We start from the raw sequence: 16,955 nt of genomic DNA on the forward strand, positions 1-16,955 counted from the left end.
CCACATGGCTGGAGAAACTGAGGCCAGTGTCCACTCTCTAAGAAGGCAGAAAGAATCTCAGGAGGCGTTTACTCCCCATTTTAAAGATGGTAAAACAGGCTGAGGGGGGCAAGCTGTCTCTGATATGTCTGCTGAGGGGGTGTTTTCTACCTCCAAGAACACAGCTGTTTTCCTAGGAATGGCTCAAGTGACAGTCTATACAGAGGGTCACGTCAGGACCACAGCTTAATCAAGCAGGAATGTCAGGGAGGCAGGAATAAAGGAAAAACTTTGTTTCCTTGCGCCCCTCCTAGTAGTAATCGGACATTGTATTGAAAGATGAGTTTGTACTCAGTGTGTGTGTCCAGGGGATGGAGAAATTCAAGTTTTATGTTTCCTGACCTATGATGTTTTCTGATATAGCCTGAGTGCTAAGCTAATGTACCGTACCCTTCTCCTGGGGATGCTGACAGTGCCAGATTATACTCTTTAGTGTCATACAGATACTGAGGCTGGGAAGAGAGAATATCGGACCCTGTGCTGGCATGGGGTTGGGGGTGGGCGTCCCACCAGATCTACGCTGTACTTCCCAACAACGACAGATGTAGATCATTTTCAATAGAAGGAAGACAGTCTGTGTCACTGTTATTTTTTAATCCTCTAAAGGAGTCTCCACAACTTCCAGCATCCCAGCACCCTCCAACTGATCCCTCTATCAGCTGTAAAGGCAGGCAAATGGTGCTAGCATGTGGGCTGAAAGCAGCAGCTGCTGGCACCCAGCCGAGGTGGAAGATGAGGAGGCTACAGGCCTGGAACAGGAGCGCAGGTCTCCAGATCTGGATGGCCCAAACTCCCCCTTTACTGTAGCTTCGTCCTTGGGATCTCATTGGCCCCTCCCATTTTTTCCCCAAATAAGGGGGCCACTCTCCACATTCTGCAGATGCTGGAAATGAAGCCAAGACTTTCCAGCCACACACAAGTGTTTGTGACTCAGCTAGTGGTCAGAGCTCAATGGAAACTACTAAACCAAGAAAAACAGGAGCTCACACAAACAAGAGTTGTCTTGTGCACGATCACAATGCACCACCAGTTCAATCTCTGGAGGACCCAATTTGACAAAGAAACCACAATCCTTGTACAGACACAGAATAACAATCAAAATGGAATAATTCCCGCTCATGTCTCATTTTCCTCCCTCCTTGTCTGGTCCAAGCCAAACTCTCATTTCCCTTTCCTTAGCTGTTGAATTCCTAATCTTCTCTCTGATCTTCTTTAAGTGTTTTTTTGTGTGAAATAAGATGGAACAGGTTAGGATCTTGAGAATGGTGGGGCCCTGGGCTGGGGTGGAGAACGGGGGTTCCATTCCTTCATAGACGATGAGGACAAAACAAAGGTCAAACTCCAGAAGTCCAGAAATTCATATTCCGGACCTTTGTCGTCCGATATAGTAACCACAAGTCACGCATGGCTGTCAAGCACTTGAAGTGTGATAAATGCAACTGAGGAACTGATTTTTTTTTTAATTTACATAATTTAAATTTAAGCTTAAAAACTGGTATTTGATTCAGTTACTGGAAAACCCTTAAGTATGTTTGGAACAACTACTTGGGTAAGTGTCCCAGTTTGCTAATATCAGAAATGGATTGGCTTTTATAAAGGGGATTTATTAGCTACAAATTTACAGTTCTAAAGCCAAGAAAATATCCCAATTAAGGCATCAGTAGAACAATTCCTTCTCTGAAGAAAGGCCCATGGCATTTGGGGTTCCTCTGTCACATGGGAAGGCACATGGCCAGAGTCTGCTGGGCCTCTCCCAGGGTTAGCTTCTAGTTTCCATTGCTTTCTCCAAAATGTCTCTGGCTTCTGTCTTAGCTTCTCTCTCTCAGCTCCTGTGCATCCTTGCTAGTTTCTCCCAGGGCATTTCTCTCTAAGCATCTAGGGGTCCTCTCTTAGCTTCTCCAGGGCAAACTCTGTATTTCATCCCTTAGCTTCCCTCCTGGTTCTGGTTTCAACAGCTGCCTCCAAAATGTCTCTGAGCATTCTCTCTCTAAGTGTCTATGGTTCTCATTTAGCTTCTCCGGAAAAAACTCTGGGCTTCAGCTCTTAGCTTAGCATCTCCAACCGTCTTTCTTTCTCTGCATCTCTAAGTGTCAGCCCTTGAGCTCTCTTAAGGACTCCAGTAAGCTAATCAGGACCCACCTTGAAAGGGCAGGGTCACATCTCCATGGAAATAATCTAATCAAAAGATCCCACACACAATTGGTGCATCACATCTCCATGGAAACAACCTAATCAAAAGATCCCACCCACAAGATTGGATTAAAAGAACATGGCTTTTATGGGGCACATAATAGATTCAAACCAGCACAGTAAGTAAATCTACTTCTTCAGCTGAACATTTTATGAAATAGAAATAAAGATCAGGTACTACTAATGAAAATTTAGATGTGTTGTAAATGTCAAATACACACCAGGGTTTGAAGACATAGTAGGAAAAAAGTGTAAAATGCCTCATTAATAATTTTTATATTGATACATGTTAAAATGATAATATTTTAGATCTGTTGTGTTAAATAATTACTAAATTTTAGTTATGAAAATTAATTCCTCCTGATTCCTTTCACTTTTTGACATGAAGTTACTAGAAAAATTTCAGTTACATATGTGGTCCACATCATATTCCTGTTGGTTCAGTGCCCTAAAAAGTTACTGCTACTAGGAACAGTGCTGCACAGGGAAAGTTCTGGTTCAGAGGTCCGTTTGTCACTTGCCCTCTCATATTACCAAAGGCCTCCTCCAGGTCATTTTCCAACTCTCTCCTTCCTACTTACTGGTTTAAGGTACTAACTTTTGGAATACCTACCTGCCCTCATCCTAATGGGAGCTGCAGCATCCTTTCCCTGCTCAGACCTACCCCACCCTTCTCCACTGCTCTTTTGAAAACTGTTATTTTACTATGAATAGTCTTCCTCTTTGCTCTCCAGTTCTCAGCCTTTTCTTTACTGCCACCTTCTCTAACTTTGGCAATCCCTGCTTCATGGGAGGTCAAGAGTCTCCGAAGAGGTCAGAGAGAAAGGTCATCCTGTGACCCACTCGCTCACGCCCCTCTCAGCGGTTAGCGCTTGACTTGGCTCCTTAGTGCACCTCCTGGGGGGTCCCTGCCCTCTAGTTATGACACCACCCCACCTTTGCCTTGTTTCACTCACCCTCTCTCGGTGGATTTCTAGGAAACAACTCTGCGTGGAGGAGATCTGCATGCAGGAAGTTTATTGGGGGTGCTCTCAGGAACAACACCTACAAGAAAGTGAGGGAAACAGGATTGAGCTGACGGTGAAGCTGGGCTAAGCAGGCCTCAGCTGCTCCCTGAGGAATCTCCGGGGCTGGGAAGGCCCTTCAGAGTCCCCGTGATGGAACAAGGGGGCATGCCTTTGCATTCCTGCCTCAATCTACTGGGTGCAGGAGCTCCCCAGGACAGGCAATTGGGCTATACTCGCCACCACCAAAATAATTCTCTCATACGTCCCCACAGGGCTCCTAACTTCCAAATCTGACCCTGTTTCCTTGGGTTTCTCTGATGTCTCTGTAGCATCTGCACATGTGGAATATCCCTCTTCTGTGACCCTCCCCAGTCCTAATTCTCCTTTCTGATGGTTTCAATTTCTTCCATTGGCTCCTTTTCCTCCTTTCACCTGGGTTCTGTCCTCAGCCCTTCCCTCTCTATCTTTTCTACAGTCTCCCTCCATCTCATCCTCTCTCATCAACCCGATTTCTCCTTATTTTCAGATGATTCTGGAATTCACATCTTTCTCTTTAGCCTCTCTTTTAAGAAGTCCAGAATCACATTTCCAATTGCATCTGGTATGACCTCACATCCAAGGGGCCCCACACATACACCCAGCTTCACATCACTCCAGGTCCTCCTCCGGACATCCACATTTTTATGGCACCCCCATCTTCCTCCTTGGGGTCCCCTCTCCCCCACTCCGAGCTCTGGAGTCTCCTCCATTTCATGGTGGTCCTCACGTGCCATCATCTCTTTCTGAGACCCCCACCTTTAGAGGCTGTCTGTTAATCCTTTCTGGGCAGCTGATGCTCCAGTGGCCAGCTGGCTTGGTCAGCTTTGCCCAACTCCAACTGCTCCCTTGACCTAGCAACCTGGTGAATGGGTAACCTTGCTCACTGTGAGTCGAGTTTCAAAACAGTGTGTTTGGGTAAGTACAAGGCCATTGTTGCTTTGGAGACCAACACATAATGCACCGCAGATCCAGTTGTGGGGGATTTGCACATGCCCTCAGTGAGGGGTCAGGGGCAGCCACCTCCACCATCAGCCCTTCCTTTTTCCTCCTGGCTTGGACAAGCTGTTGTTTCTCCCCGGGCCTGGGGAAATGTGAAGCTGACCATCCACAGCACTCTCCGAGGGCCAGGACCTTGATGGGATTCTTCTGGGGTTCTCAGGGGGTGAGGAGGCTTTCTGTGATCTGACAGGCTTGTTCCTAAAGTCCCTGGGAATCCCCAAGGGCCAGCTTCTCCCAGGCCCCTGCGAGCTTCCCCCTCCACCAGGGGCTGGAGTGAGGGTGGGGGCGAGCGAGCCCTGGGAGAGGCCGGCTAAGCGGGGTGCGAGGGCGGGAGGGGAGATCTGAAAGCCACCGCGACCCCCAGTCCATCCCTTCCCCCGCTGCGAGGTTCCCCCAGGCAACAGCACAGCTGCCCCTTACACAGTCTTCAGTCGCCGGGTGTGCTCTGAATTGAAGAAAGCCAAACTCCCAAACAAAGAGCCCTCCGTGCAGGCTTCTGTGCGAGTCCTGCCCGCCGGTGGCGGGGAGACCGGAGCCTGGAAGTGGAGGGGCGCGGAGGGGAGGCCTGCGCCCGGGGAAGCGGCGCAGGCGAGAGGCGCAGGGTGCCGGGCAGGAAATGCCCGTCGTCGGCGCGGGGCTGTGAGCGGCCTCCCGGGCCTGCGGCGGGCGGAGCGGCCGGGCTGCCCCCACCCTGGCCCCGCGGGGGCGGGAGGGGAAGGTGGCGGGTGAAGGCGGCCCGCAATCCGCCGCTCTCCGTCTCTCCCGGCTTCGGCTCCCATCGCTGCCTGCGGAGCCCCGCGCGCCCCCGGAGCGGGTAAGTGCGGGCTGGCAGCGGGAGAGGCGGCGGACGCCCCGCTCTGTGCCCGGGCTCGGGAGGGCCGGCGCGGGGAGGGGGCGCCGCGGGAAGGGAGGAGGTGGGGGTCCCGGCGGGGCCCGCTCCTTCGCTCCGAAGCAGCTTCCGCTGGGAGGGAGCACCCCCACCTCTCCCAGCTCCCCCCTTTCCTCGGCCACGGGTCCCCAAGCTGCCTGGAGGTGGGTGGGATGGGGGGGTGCGGATCAGCGGGCAGGGGTAGTGGCTCTGTATGAAGATCGGAGAGAAGAATCCTCTGAGATACTCTAGATGGATGTCCATCCTGGGCAGGCAGCATTTGTGTCCATAACTATACTCCTGGGTTTGCCTTTGTGCCTTGCCTCTCAGGAGAGGAGTCTGGGCCTCCATGCCTTGTGTCATCCAGCATGCTCAATGCATGACTGTCCTTCTCTCTGTCCACCCTGAATTCCACTAGCTGGCCTTTATGCGTAAAGCCCGGGTGACGGGTCCAGAGTCATCCTAGCGGGCTTTGCACAGCCCTGGGCTGGGTACCCCGTGCAACACAGGGTGTGCTAGAAGCCGCAGCTGGTGGGGTGCCTTGAGCATACCTAGGATTGTTCTCAGCAGGTCAGTCTGCCTGGGCAGCGCTGGCCCTGCTTTCTGTGTGTACCTCTGTGTATTTGTGGGAACATGCCTCTGTGGCCCTGTCACCTGGGTTTTCCAGCTCATTCCTGCAAGTCCACTTGGCTGGGTCAGGAAAGAAGGAAGTAGTGGAAGGTTCTGGGGTGTATTGTTTTCACCAGGGATATGTGGTGTTCACATGTGTGCATCGTCTGGAAAATATGGAAGGGAGGAGGGCTTGGTTGGGTAGGGCAGGGTATCCTCATGACTTGGGTCTGAGTTGCTAAGTGTGTGAGAATATGCACATCGGCACATATTGGGAGGTAGGGGCTGCATGGGAAGAGGAGACAGCTTCTGGAAAAACTCCCAAGAACACCCCAGAGCACAGGGTGTAGGTGGAAGGGTGGGGGAGAGAATGAGGGCCATATTAGGCCAGGGCGGACAGTCTGTGTTTACTTTGTGGGCAGCTGGATTGTGGTGGGGAGAAGCTACAGCTGGAGTCTGGAGCCCTGGGTTTGAATCTTCATTTAGTGCTTGTTATGATATCAGTAGCAGCTTGTTATGATATCATGTTGCTCTAGGGCTCAGTTGTTTGGCGTATAGAATGGGACTAATGACCTCTGTCTGGCCTACCTCCCAAGGCGGCTGGAGGCTCAGATTAGCTCGGGCCTGGGAAAGCACCTTGTCAGCAGTAAAGTTCTAAGAGCTAAGGGCCCACAGGTGCCCAGTCGGTGATTTGGGGAGATGCTTGGGTGGCCTGGAGCTGTTTGTTTGGCTTGTGGGTGGTGGAGGGAGCTGTTGGCAGGCTGCTTGCTGTGATATTCAGCCTAATAGGAGTGTCTGCCTAGGGCCCCTTTTTGGGCCCTGGGAATGAAAACTATGTCCCAGCCTGTGTGGTTCCTGTAGTCTTGGTGTGAATTCCTTCTGCAGCACAAGAGGAAAAGTGCCTTCTGTGGTCTTTACCCCATATCCCTGAAACAGCTTGACTTTCCAGAGGGCCTTATACCCACTATCTCATTTATCCTTCTCACCACCAAGTAAGGCTGCAAGGGGCATGCTTCAATAGTGGTTGGCTATTGTATGTCCTGGACAACGTCGTCTCACCCCTTTGGATCTGCCCCCTCATTGCTAGAAACCAGAACGCTGTCGTTTGCAAAACACCAGAGATGGATTGGCTGTTGTAAAGGGGGTTTATTTGGTTACATAGTTACAGTCTTCAGGCCATAAAGTGTCCAAGGTAAGGCATCAGCAATAGGGTACCTTAACTGGAGAAAGGCCATTGGTGTCCGGAAAACCTCTGTCAGTTGGGAAGGCACTGGCTGGCATCTGCTTGCTCCCAAATTGTTTCAAAATGGCATTCTCCAAAATGTCTCTGTATCAGCCTCTTGGGGGAAACTCTGGGCTAGTACCTCCAAAACATCAGCAAAACTCTGCTTTCAGGGGCCATCTTCAAACTGTCTCTGTAAGTTGCAGCAGCAAGCTCCTTCTGTCTGAACTCTTATATAGGGCTCTAGTAAATTAATCAAGGCCCACGCTGAATGGGTGGGGCCACACCTCCACGGAAATTATCCAATCAGAGTTATCACCTACAGTTGGGTGGGTCACATCTCCATGGAAACAACCTAATCCAAAGGTTCCAACTTAATCAACATTAATACGTCTGCCCCCATGTATATACAAACCAGCACACAGGGCATCATTCCAGATTCATACTGATCCCAGCTCACTTCCTCAGGGTCTTTTCCTGATCCCTTATCTAAAGTGGCCATCTCCCCATCGCAGTCACATCATCCTGACCCGTTTGCTTTACCATCCGAACTTATCTTGGCTACATCCCCACTTCAGCGTGAGCTTCGTGACAGCAGGTGCCTCCTTTGTCATGTTTACTGCTGCATCACCAGCATCTAGTACACAGTAGGTGCTCAAGAAATACTGTTGTGTTCGTGAGTGAGGGAATAATTAATAAGGGGGTGAAGGGAATGGATGTGTGTTTTTTCAAATTAATTAAGTTAACCTGAGTTGCTGTTGGCTTCCAGGTAGGATTTCCTTTGACGAAAGAGTTCTCCCACTAAAAATAAAGCTAGAAAACCATTATACCAGAAGACTTTTAGGGGCCCTTGCAATACCAAGTTGAAATAATAATACTGCAACTGGAAGTAATACACACCCGGCCCTCAGCGAGGACCAGAGGCAGTGACTCACACACCCAAAGTGGTTATTCCAAAAACCATTTCTGCTTAGCCTTGGAATTCATCATGTGATTGTTCTTGTGCAGCTGGTCTAATTTCCTGAATTTGTGGCCAAGGTTAATATGAAAATGATTGTGCACACAAGTCAGCAAGGAACTCTGCACCACGCGTGGGAGAAGCCCAAGACTGATCACTAAGAGCTGCCCGTTTGCAGTGACCGTGTCTGTCATCGTCCTCCCTCGGGTGCGCTCCCAGAGATTTCCCAGCCATGCCACATACCAAGTAGCCCAATGACCTCTTGAGTAGTTGGCAGTGAAGGGGGACCCTCCTATCTGGGTGCTAGGTGATGACGGAAACTAGAGGACAGCAATGTGATTGAACTGTTGACAGTGACAGTGCTTCCTGGGGTTCCCAAGCTCATTTCCATAGACAGCATTCTCCCATGTTGCCTCTTCCCAGAAACACATTTAAAAACAGTAGGATGACTCTTGCATCCAACATCATACCCATTTTTGGTACAGAATATACGTTCACCACTACCCTTGCTAGCCCCTGTGGGAGGGGTGTTAGTGCTTGCACCCACCTGGGGAGAAGGGAATTGAGTTGTTTTGTCGGGATGTTTGATTGGATTGAGGAGGGAGACTGTGGAGAGAAGAGGCATGAACCCAGAATGGAACCACCTATTAATCCCTTTTGCCTGTTGACCTTTGCTTCTTGTACTTGTCCCCAGTCTGGCTAACTCTTGTGGGTCCCTGGGTTCATAGGGTTTATACTACAAGACAGCATACCACAGCAACAGATTTGGGGGTTGGGCAATAGTCACGTGCTCACTCCGTGCCAGTGGTGAGGCTTGAGCCTCCTGGTGCTGAGGAAGGCATGAGGACACAGCCCCTGACCTCAGAGACCAGACTTGTGGAGGCGATTAAACTAACATGCAGCGCGGGAAGAGCTGAGAAAACAGCTGAGAGCAAGCTCTGTGGCTGGCACTCACCCACGCCCCCGCTGGAGCCCCGGGAAGGAAGGCAAGGCGAGCGCAGGCAGGAAGGCAGAGAACAGCAGGCAGGCAGCAGGCGTGCTGGGGGGCCCCACCTCTGGGGTCAGACAGTGCAGGTTTCTATCCTGGCCCTGCCCCTTACTCTCGGTGAGGCCTTGAATGCATGTTGCTCACTAAGCTTCTGCTTCCACATCTGTAAATAGCGGAAATGACCCCTATCTCCTGGCATAGTATGTGGATGCCTGAGATAACCCTAGAAAGCATAACTTAGCAGAGTGGAGCAGAGCATGTGACGTTCCAGGAAGCCAACAGTGAGGTAGCTGGGGAAAGGGTTCCTGGTGAGAGGGCTTGCTGGGTGGTAGCTGCTCTATAATTGTGTCTCTGGACTGATCTATCCTGTCAATAGTTGGGGGTTCATGGCCTTCTTCTGGTTATGACCCCAGACCACCCAAGCACCCTTTTCTCCTCTGGGTGCTTTTCCCACGCATAACTGTGAGAAAGAGCGCAGCTGATTCTCACAGCTTCTCCCTCCCTTTTGTGCTACACCCTAAATGGCCCTTTTTAAAGCCTTAAGGAGCTCTCCTGCAAAATGCCAAGAATTGAGGATGTTACAGGGGTTTCAAAAATGTTAAGGAAACTTGCCCTCATCAGTTTTGAAGAGGAGAGAAGAGTTTTGCAAGGCCTCTCGGATGATACAGTGGGCCAACCCCACAGTTGTTCTCACCCGAACTTAGGGTTTCCTGTTCTTTCCCAGCATGGACCTCATGTTTTGAAAGATTTTTGCTGACCAGACTTCAATATAAATGAACAGTTGCTTCTTCATCTTAAAAAATTAATCAGAGACCATGTCACAGAGTAATTTCACCATCCAATGTTACCTTCTGCTTCATAGCATTTGTATATTTTTTTAAATCGGTTTAGGTCATTAGGTCATTTACTAACAGATTCTAGTGTGTTTGTCTAATTGGCTCAGAAGGAAGAAGAACAAAGCACAGGAGTGACGCTGCTGTTAATCCATTGTGTCTGGGGTCTGGACCAAATTGCAAAAGAAAAACAAATTGACAAAAACTTACATTGTTCTATGTTCCATTGTCCTATTCCATCACAGAGCTGGTTTGTAGCTGGACTATGAAGTCTTTTTGACAGGTGAAGGTCTGTGTTTCCATAAGTATTCTTGAAATATTGTGAAGAGATTTGTCTCTCAGAGACCCTTTCCATAGACCAATACTAGGGTCCTGACATTTGGAAACTACCCTGGCTTTTTGAACTATGATCCTGCCCAGACTATGAACTATTTGAGGGTAGAAATTTTGTTTATTGACTCTCCCCAGCAACTAGCACAAAGCCTGGCGAACAGTAGGAGTCCAATACATATTAACTGAATGAATATTTCAGGAAGGAGCTCATCAGTGATCCCTGAGACTGTACCCAAAGAGACATCCCTCAACCGGGGCTGGCTACTTAATTTGCAAAGCCTAGTACAAAATGGAAAATGTGGGCCTCTTTTTCAAAAAGCTGGAGAAAAAGTGCTGTTAAAGTACTAAAGCATAACACTTTCCCCCTTTCTTCTATGGTCTCTCTCTTGGCCTATCATGGTGTTTTTATTTGCTCTTTAATGTTGTTCTAACTAAAGAAAAATTAAAATTTTAAATTATTAGCATGAATTGTACAATGCCAGTTTTAAATGCAAATATAAAAGCATTTAACTCGTGTGCATCACCAAAATTATACGTCTTATATTTTGTAGCTCATCTGTGGATGAACAGTGGAAACACTGCACAAAACTAACTAAACTGCTTCTATTTCACTTCTTGATACATGCACATTCTACCCACATTCTCTACCTTCCAACTACAGATGAAGAAGAAAAGCCCAAAAGGGAAATGAACTATGCATTCCCCTCTCTTGCCATTTGCTTCTGTGTCATCATTTTCAGCATAAGTAGCTGGCTAATGCAGGAAGTAGCACAAATAAGAAAGGATATGTGTGATAGAGTTCCTCGTCATTGGTGTTTCTTGGAATGCATTGCTTTCTCTTTGCATTTGAACCAGGCTCTGGTTCCAGCAGGGAGTGTGGCCCATCAGCACCCCTGCCTATTCTATCATAAATGTAAACATAACATGCCTCCCTTCCACTGGCTTTGAGTCTCTGAATTTCCATGCATTGTGGGTCCACAGCAATTCTGTGCTCATGGGGCATCATGAACGCCATAAGCAAACGGTGTGGCAAGGGACAATACACACATCTATTGCATGCCTCTCGTCACGTTCATGCTCCGCTGTCCCATAGGACTTCACTTACAAAGCACAAGTTCAAAGATAAAATTATTAAGAACTCCAGGAAGCCAACAGCAGAACATAAAGCCAAGTGTGGGGCCTTCTGAGTGGGGGGCCCTTTCCAGATGCCACCCAGCTTGCACGTCCGTGAATCCAGCCCTGGCCTCAACCCTCTGTCTCCCTTTTTGGCCTCCCTTGTTTGTCACATTTTTGGATAGTGCCCCTGTTAGGGCAGAACAAATCCTTTAAACTTACGGGTCACTTAAGTGCCTTTGGATTTGAGTTAGTCTTTTGCATGTTTGGGAAACTGTGGAGGCTTTCATTTCACTATCCAGATCATCTGATTTTGTTTCCTGGCTGCTAAAACAAATACCCTGCACTGGGTTCACTTAAACAACGGCAATTTATTGGTTCATGGTTTTGAGACTAGGAGAAGTCCGAAATCAAGACATCAGCAAGGCAATGCTTTCTCCTCAAAGACTGTGCCATTCTGGGGCTGGCTGCTTGTGATCCTTGGTCCTTGACTTTTCCATCACATGCCAATGCACATGGTGGCATCTTCTGTCTCTTCTGGGTTCTGTTGACTTCCAGCTTCTGGTTGCTCTGTGCCTTCTCCTTCTGTTTCCAATTTCCTTTGCTTATCAGGACTTCTGCCATGTTGGACTAAGGCCCACCCTCACTCATTTTGGGCCACTCCTTAACTAATAACATCTTGAAGGGCCCTGTTGACAAATGGGTTCACACCCACACCAGGGGCTGGGACCTGAACATGGCTTTTGTGTGGGACGTGACTCAATCCCCAACACCATCATTTACATTTTTTTTAAGGTCAGCTTAGGTTATTTACTAACAGATGTTAGTGTGTTTAAAAGGCTCAGAAGGAACAAAAAAAAAAAAAAAAATAGGAGCAGAGGCGGTTATTGTCCATTTAGTCTGAGATTTGGAAGAGATTGGACACAGAAAGCTTCCAGAAGTTTTTGGGGCCTTTAAAAGATCCTCACTGGCTGATCTGTGCCTGAATGGCTTGGTTACCAAGGAAGTGCGCTTTGGATTGGAAAAAAGAGTCACAGGGGAAGGGGACGTGTGAAAGTGCCTTGTGCCTCCACACTTGGGGGTCCCTCTGAACACAGGCTGGGGCGACCAGGCCTTCCAGAGGAAAGGAATTCCTATCTGTGTGCAGAGAGGAAAGGTGAGACAGGAAGTTAGCACTAGAAGCAAGGGAAGGGAGTAGAAATACCAAACAGGCAATTAACACTTTCCAAAAGGGCTGAACAGATAGGAAAGGGCTTTTAACTAGGTTAAAAGCAAGTACTCAAGTTCCAAGCAAGTATTAGGAAGTCAGTACTAGGAATAGTAAACTAGAGAGGCAGGGTAGAAGGAACTCCACCCCATACCCTTTTATTAAATGTAAAAAAGAGAATGGGGTTAGAAAAAGCAGTGAAAGGTAACAACAGTAAAAGGTTAGAGGGGAGAAGACATGTTTAAGTTGTACCTTTAATTCCCTTAAATTGATCTATACTCTACCTTGATTTTAATTGATTGTATAAATAATGCTAATTGTGAGTAGCGATTTTCATAATAAATCTGGTAGATGCATGATTGGCTGATACAAGTTCTCCAGGGGTCTGCAAACTGTTTTATATGGCCTGCAAGCTAAGAATGGGTTTTTCATATTTTAAAGGGTTGAAACAAACAGATAAAACCCAGAAAACAAAGAATGTTCAACAGAGACTTGATGTGGCCTGTGAAGCCTAAAATATGTTCTCAAAGTGTGGTCAGAATCTGCAGCACCAACATCCCCGGGAGCTTGTTAGAAATGCAAATTCTCAGGCCCCACCCCAGGCCCGCTGACTGGGAAATTCTGGGGTGGGCCCCGCAAAACCGTGTTTTAACAAGCACCAGGTCATTCAGATGCCCGTTCCTGTTTAAGAACCACTGGGTGTGAGTCCCAGCTCTTTTCAGTTTGGCTGGGTGAGAATGGAGAAATGCTGGACCTTTCAAACCCAAACCTGTTCATTGTAGGCAAACCTCGCAGATGGGTCAAGTTGAGAGAGCAAGAGGAAAAGAGTAAGAGTCAGCGGGAAAAAGCAAACAACAAGGCCTCATCATCACCCAGAGTTAAGGCTGGAAATAGCCATGTTATTTTCCACATAACGGAGGCCCTGGGATGGGACAGGAGCTGCAGGAACCAGAGCTTGAGGTCAGAATAACCATCACCAACAATGATGAATTCCTCCCTAGAAAAGTTGACATTAATAGCAATTTTAGCTTTGGGCCTTGTCTTTCATGGGCACATAAATGTTTGTCTTTTCGTATATTTGCTTACATTTGGTAAACGTGGGTGACTTAAGCACAACTTCTGGAATATCTAGAATCATTTTAAATAAATATCATATGTAGAAAAGTAGAAGCAGAAGTAGAAAAGCTGGATTGTTGACTCACTTCATACCCGACGGGTGAATTCTGTTCTCCCCACCTCCCCTTCTTGGGAAAAAGGATTGCCATAGAGTGCTCTGCCCCCGTTTCCTGCCCTGCAAGCTTGTAGTATGTGGGGCATTTGTACGACTGTAATAGGAATCACCACATATTGAAGACCAGCTGTGTGCTAGGCATGGCATGAGATTTTTACATACGTTATCTCCCATAATCATCACAGCCCTTTAAGGTGGGGGCCGTTATCCCTATTTTACAGTTGTGGATGTGGAGGCACAGGTAGGTTAAAGACCTTCTCCCAACCCCACAGCTAGTGAATGGCAGAGCTGAGACTCAAACCCAGGGAGAGCTGACCTCAAAGTTGGCGGGGGTGGAAGAGGGAAAGCTCACCCTTGATTGGGCATGACGTGGCATTTCAGTAAATCTAAGCTGGTTGAGCTTGTGAACAAGGAGAGGTCTCCGAAGTCTTCCCAGGTTTACTGTGTGCTCTTGGCAGGAGCCAAACCTTCCAAAGATTCAATTGCTGGTGTGCCATCTTAGAAAGAATTCAAGACCAAGAGGCACACGGACAACCAGAGATAATAATTCCATCAGGGTATCAAAATGCAGTTGCTATACAGAGCTGGCTGGGTCCTTAAATTCTTTCCTTCCTCATTTTGGAAATTAGCAGTATAGCTATTTTTTATTATCATCGCCATCATCAATAAAGAAGCTTGCTTTCAGAGATCTTCTGGGCTTAAAGCACTGTAAGCTAGTTGACTCCTGAAGTCCTGCTATTAAAGGCCCTGGTTTACAAATAGAGGTCTTGGGAGCTAAAAGTCACCATCCATGGGGGCAGCCAGTCTCCCAAACCACCAGCTCTGGGTTAAAGGCATGGGTTTGCATCCCAGCTCTTCTCAGACTTGCTCAGTAAGAATGGAGAAATGCTACAAATCCACTGTGCTGGTTTGAATCTATTATTTACCCCACAAAAGCCATGTTCTTTTTTTTATCATATTTTTTATTGTAGAATATAACATATATACATAAAAGTGATAACTTCCCAAGTGCAATTTTACAAATAGCAAATTTCAAAGACTATTATAGGTTACAATTCCATAGTTTCCATTATTTCCTTATTATGAAATATACCATACATACAAAAAGGTAATATCTTTCAAAGTATGATTTAACTAGTAGATATATAGGATATTTCCAAAGTGATTGAGTTATAGGACCAGAGTTTCAGTCATTCCTTATTGTGAAATCTAACATATATACACAAAGGTATAGCTTTCAAATTACAATTTAACAAGTAGCTATATTACAAATTTCAGAGGATGCTATGGGTCACAGTTCCACCATTTCAGTTCTTTCCTTCTAGCTATTCTAATACCCTAGCAACTAAGGAAAAGAAAATTATATAAAAATTCAGTATTTGTAATCCTGTGTTAAATTCCATCTTGTCTGTTGCTTCCCCTTCCTCTAGTTGAATCACTTTCCCTATCTTCAGGGATGTCTAGGCAGTGACCACCCTAACCTGTTCATGTTGAAAAGGGGCTTCAACTTTATGAGCAAAGGGGACACATCTAGTTGATGGTCTTGAAGAGGCTGTTGCCTCTGGGTTTCAAAGCTTAGCTGGCATAGGATTTCTCTGAAGAATCTAAGTTTCTGATGAATAAACTTAGTGAGTGAAACTTTATTATAAAGTATGGTATTCCTATTAATTATAGTCCCTAGGACACAAAGGTAGATTTTTCCCATGTACCCTTCTGTTGTCAACTCTCTGTGCTAGTGTCATACCTTAGAAGTATATCATGCAAGCACCCATCTATATTTGTGGTGCTGATCTGTGGGAAACATGCCTTCAAACAACCCCTTTCATTCCTATGCACCTTTAATACAGCTCTGATACTTATCCCATTAACAAACAATCGTCACCCCTATCCATTACCACACCTTTGAATTCAGAATCATTAACATATCTGAACATATTAGACTCTCATTCCCGTCACTAGCTGCTGTCTATCACTAGGTCCCCATTACATTATAAGACATTGATTTTATATTGTTCTGATAATTCATAGAAGTGGTAATATACAATATCTCTCCTTTTGCATCTGAGTTATTTCATTCAGAATTATATCTTCAAGATTCATCCATGTTGCCATATGTTTCATGACCTTGTTGCTTCTTACTGCTGCATAGCATTCCATCGTATATATATATACCACATTTTGTTTATCCACTCGTCTGTTGAAGTACTGGGTTGTTTCCTTCTCTTGGCAATTGTGAACAATGCTGCTATGAACATCGGTGTTTGCCATGTTCTTTTAATCCACTCTAGTGGGTTCAGACTTATTATGGGTTGGCTCTTTTGATCAGATTGTTTCCATGGAAATATGACCAACTCAGTTGTGCCTGGGACCTTTTGATTAGATTATTTCCATGGAGACATGGCCCCACCTATTCAAGAGGGGTCTTAACTAGTTTACTGGCATCCTCTATGAGAGCATAAATGGAAGAGACATTTTGAAGAGAGTTCAGAGTTACTTAGAGGGAAAACACTCAGAGACATTTTGGAGACAGTCATTGAATCCAGAACTAGGAGAGAAGCTAAGAGATAAAATCCAGAGTTTGCCCTGGAGAAGCTAAGAGAGGACCCCCAGACGCTTAGAGAGAAATGCCAAGGGAGGAACAAGCAAGGATGCACAAGAGCTGAGAGAGAGGAGCTAAGACAGAAGCCCAGAGACATTTAGGAGAGAGCCATTTTGAAACCGGAGCCCAGGAGAGAAGGACCAGCAGAAGTTGCCATGTGCCTTCCCATGTGACAGAGGAACCCCAAATGCCATCGGCCTTTCTTCAGTTTGCACACTTTTATGGCCTTAGAACTGTAAATTTGTAACCTAATAAACCCCCTTTATAAAAGTCAATGCATTTCTGGTATTTTGCATTCCAGCAGCTTTAGCAAAACGGAAGATCCACTTAGTTATTTTCCTTCCTGACTTGGACATAAGGAATGAAGAAAGAATCTAGTGAAGTCATTTGACTATGAAACCTAGACCATAGCCATAGAATGGATGTCAGAAATTCTCGGTGTATTAAAAACTCACAATTCATTAGTGATTTCTGTAGGTGCATAAAATCAATCAAGAAGCATAATTTTGTCTGGGTTTATCTCATGACTTGGAAGTTTCTCTTCAAAGGTTTTAAACTTTTAAGTGAAAGAAGCAGCTCTTTTAGCTTTGAGTAAATTGAAAGTGACCCAGAGTGAGGTTATTCAAATGTTTGAGACCTTAAAAGAAATTTCAACTTAAGTATTCTCAGGAGTTCCCCAGAGTTAGCTCTACTCACTTTGTCATATATATGTATACTTGC

The 16,955-nt window shown here is 46.5% G+C and overlaps 1 protein-coding gene across 1 annotated transcript in view; it reads right to left on the reverse strand.

Moving 5' to 3' along the window:
- LOC119542932 (translation initiation factor IF-2-like) overlaps positions 1-16,955 on the reverse strand; it is an 80,651-nt gene that overhangs the window by 44,864 nt on the left and 18,832 nt on the right. Inside the window, exons 2-3 of the mRNA XM_037847510.1 lie at positions 4,695-5,300; positions 3,186-3,273 (exon numbers count right to left, since the gene is read on the reverse strand). Coding sequence (XP_037703438.1) covers positions 3,186-3,273; positions 4,695-5,300 — 694 coding nt within the window. The remainder of the gene's footprint in view (positions 1-3,185; positions 3,274-4,694; positions 5,301-16,955) is intronic.

This window comes from Choloepus didactylus, chromosome 8, assembly GCF_015220235.1.
Source record: "Choloepus didactylus isolate mChoDid1 chromosome 8, mChoDid1.pri, whole genome shotgun sequence".
NCBI lineage: Eukaryota > Metazoa > Chordata > Mammalia > Pilosa > Megalonychidae > Choloepus > Choloepus didactylus.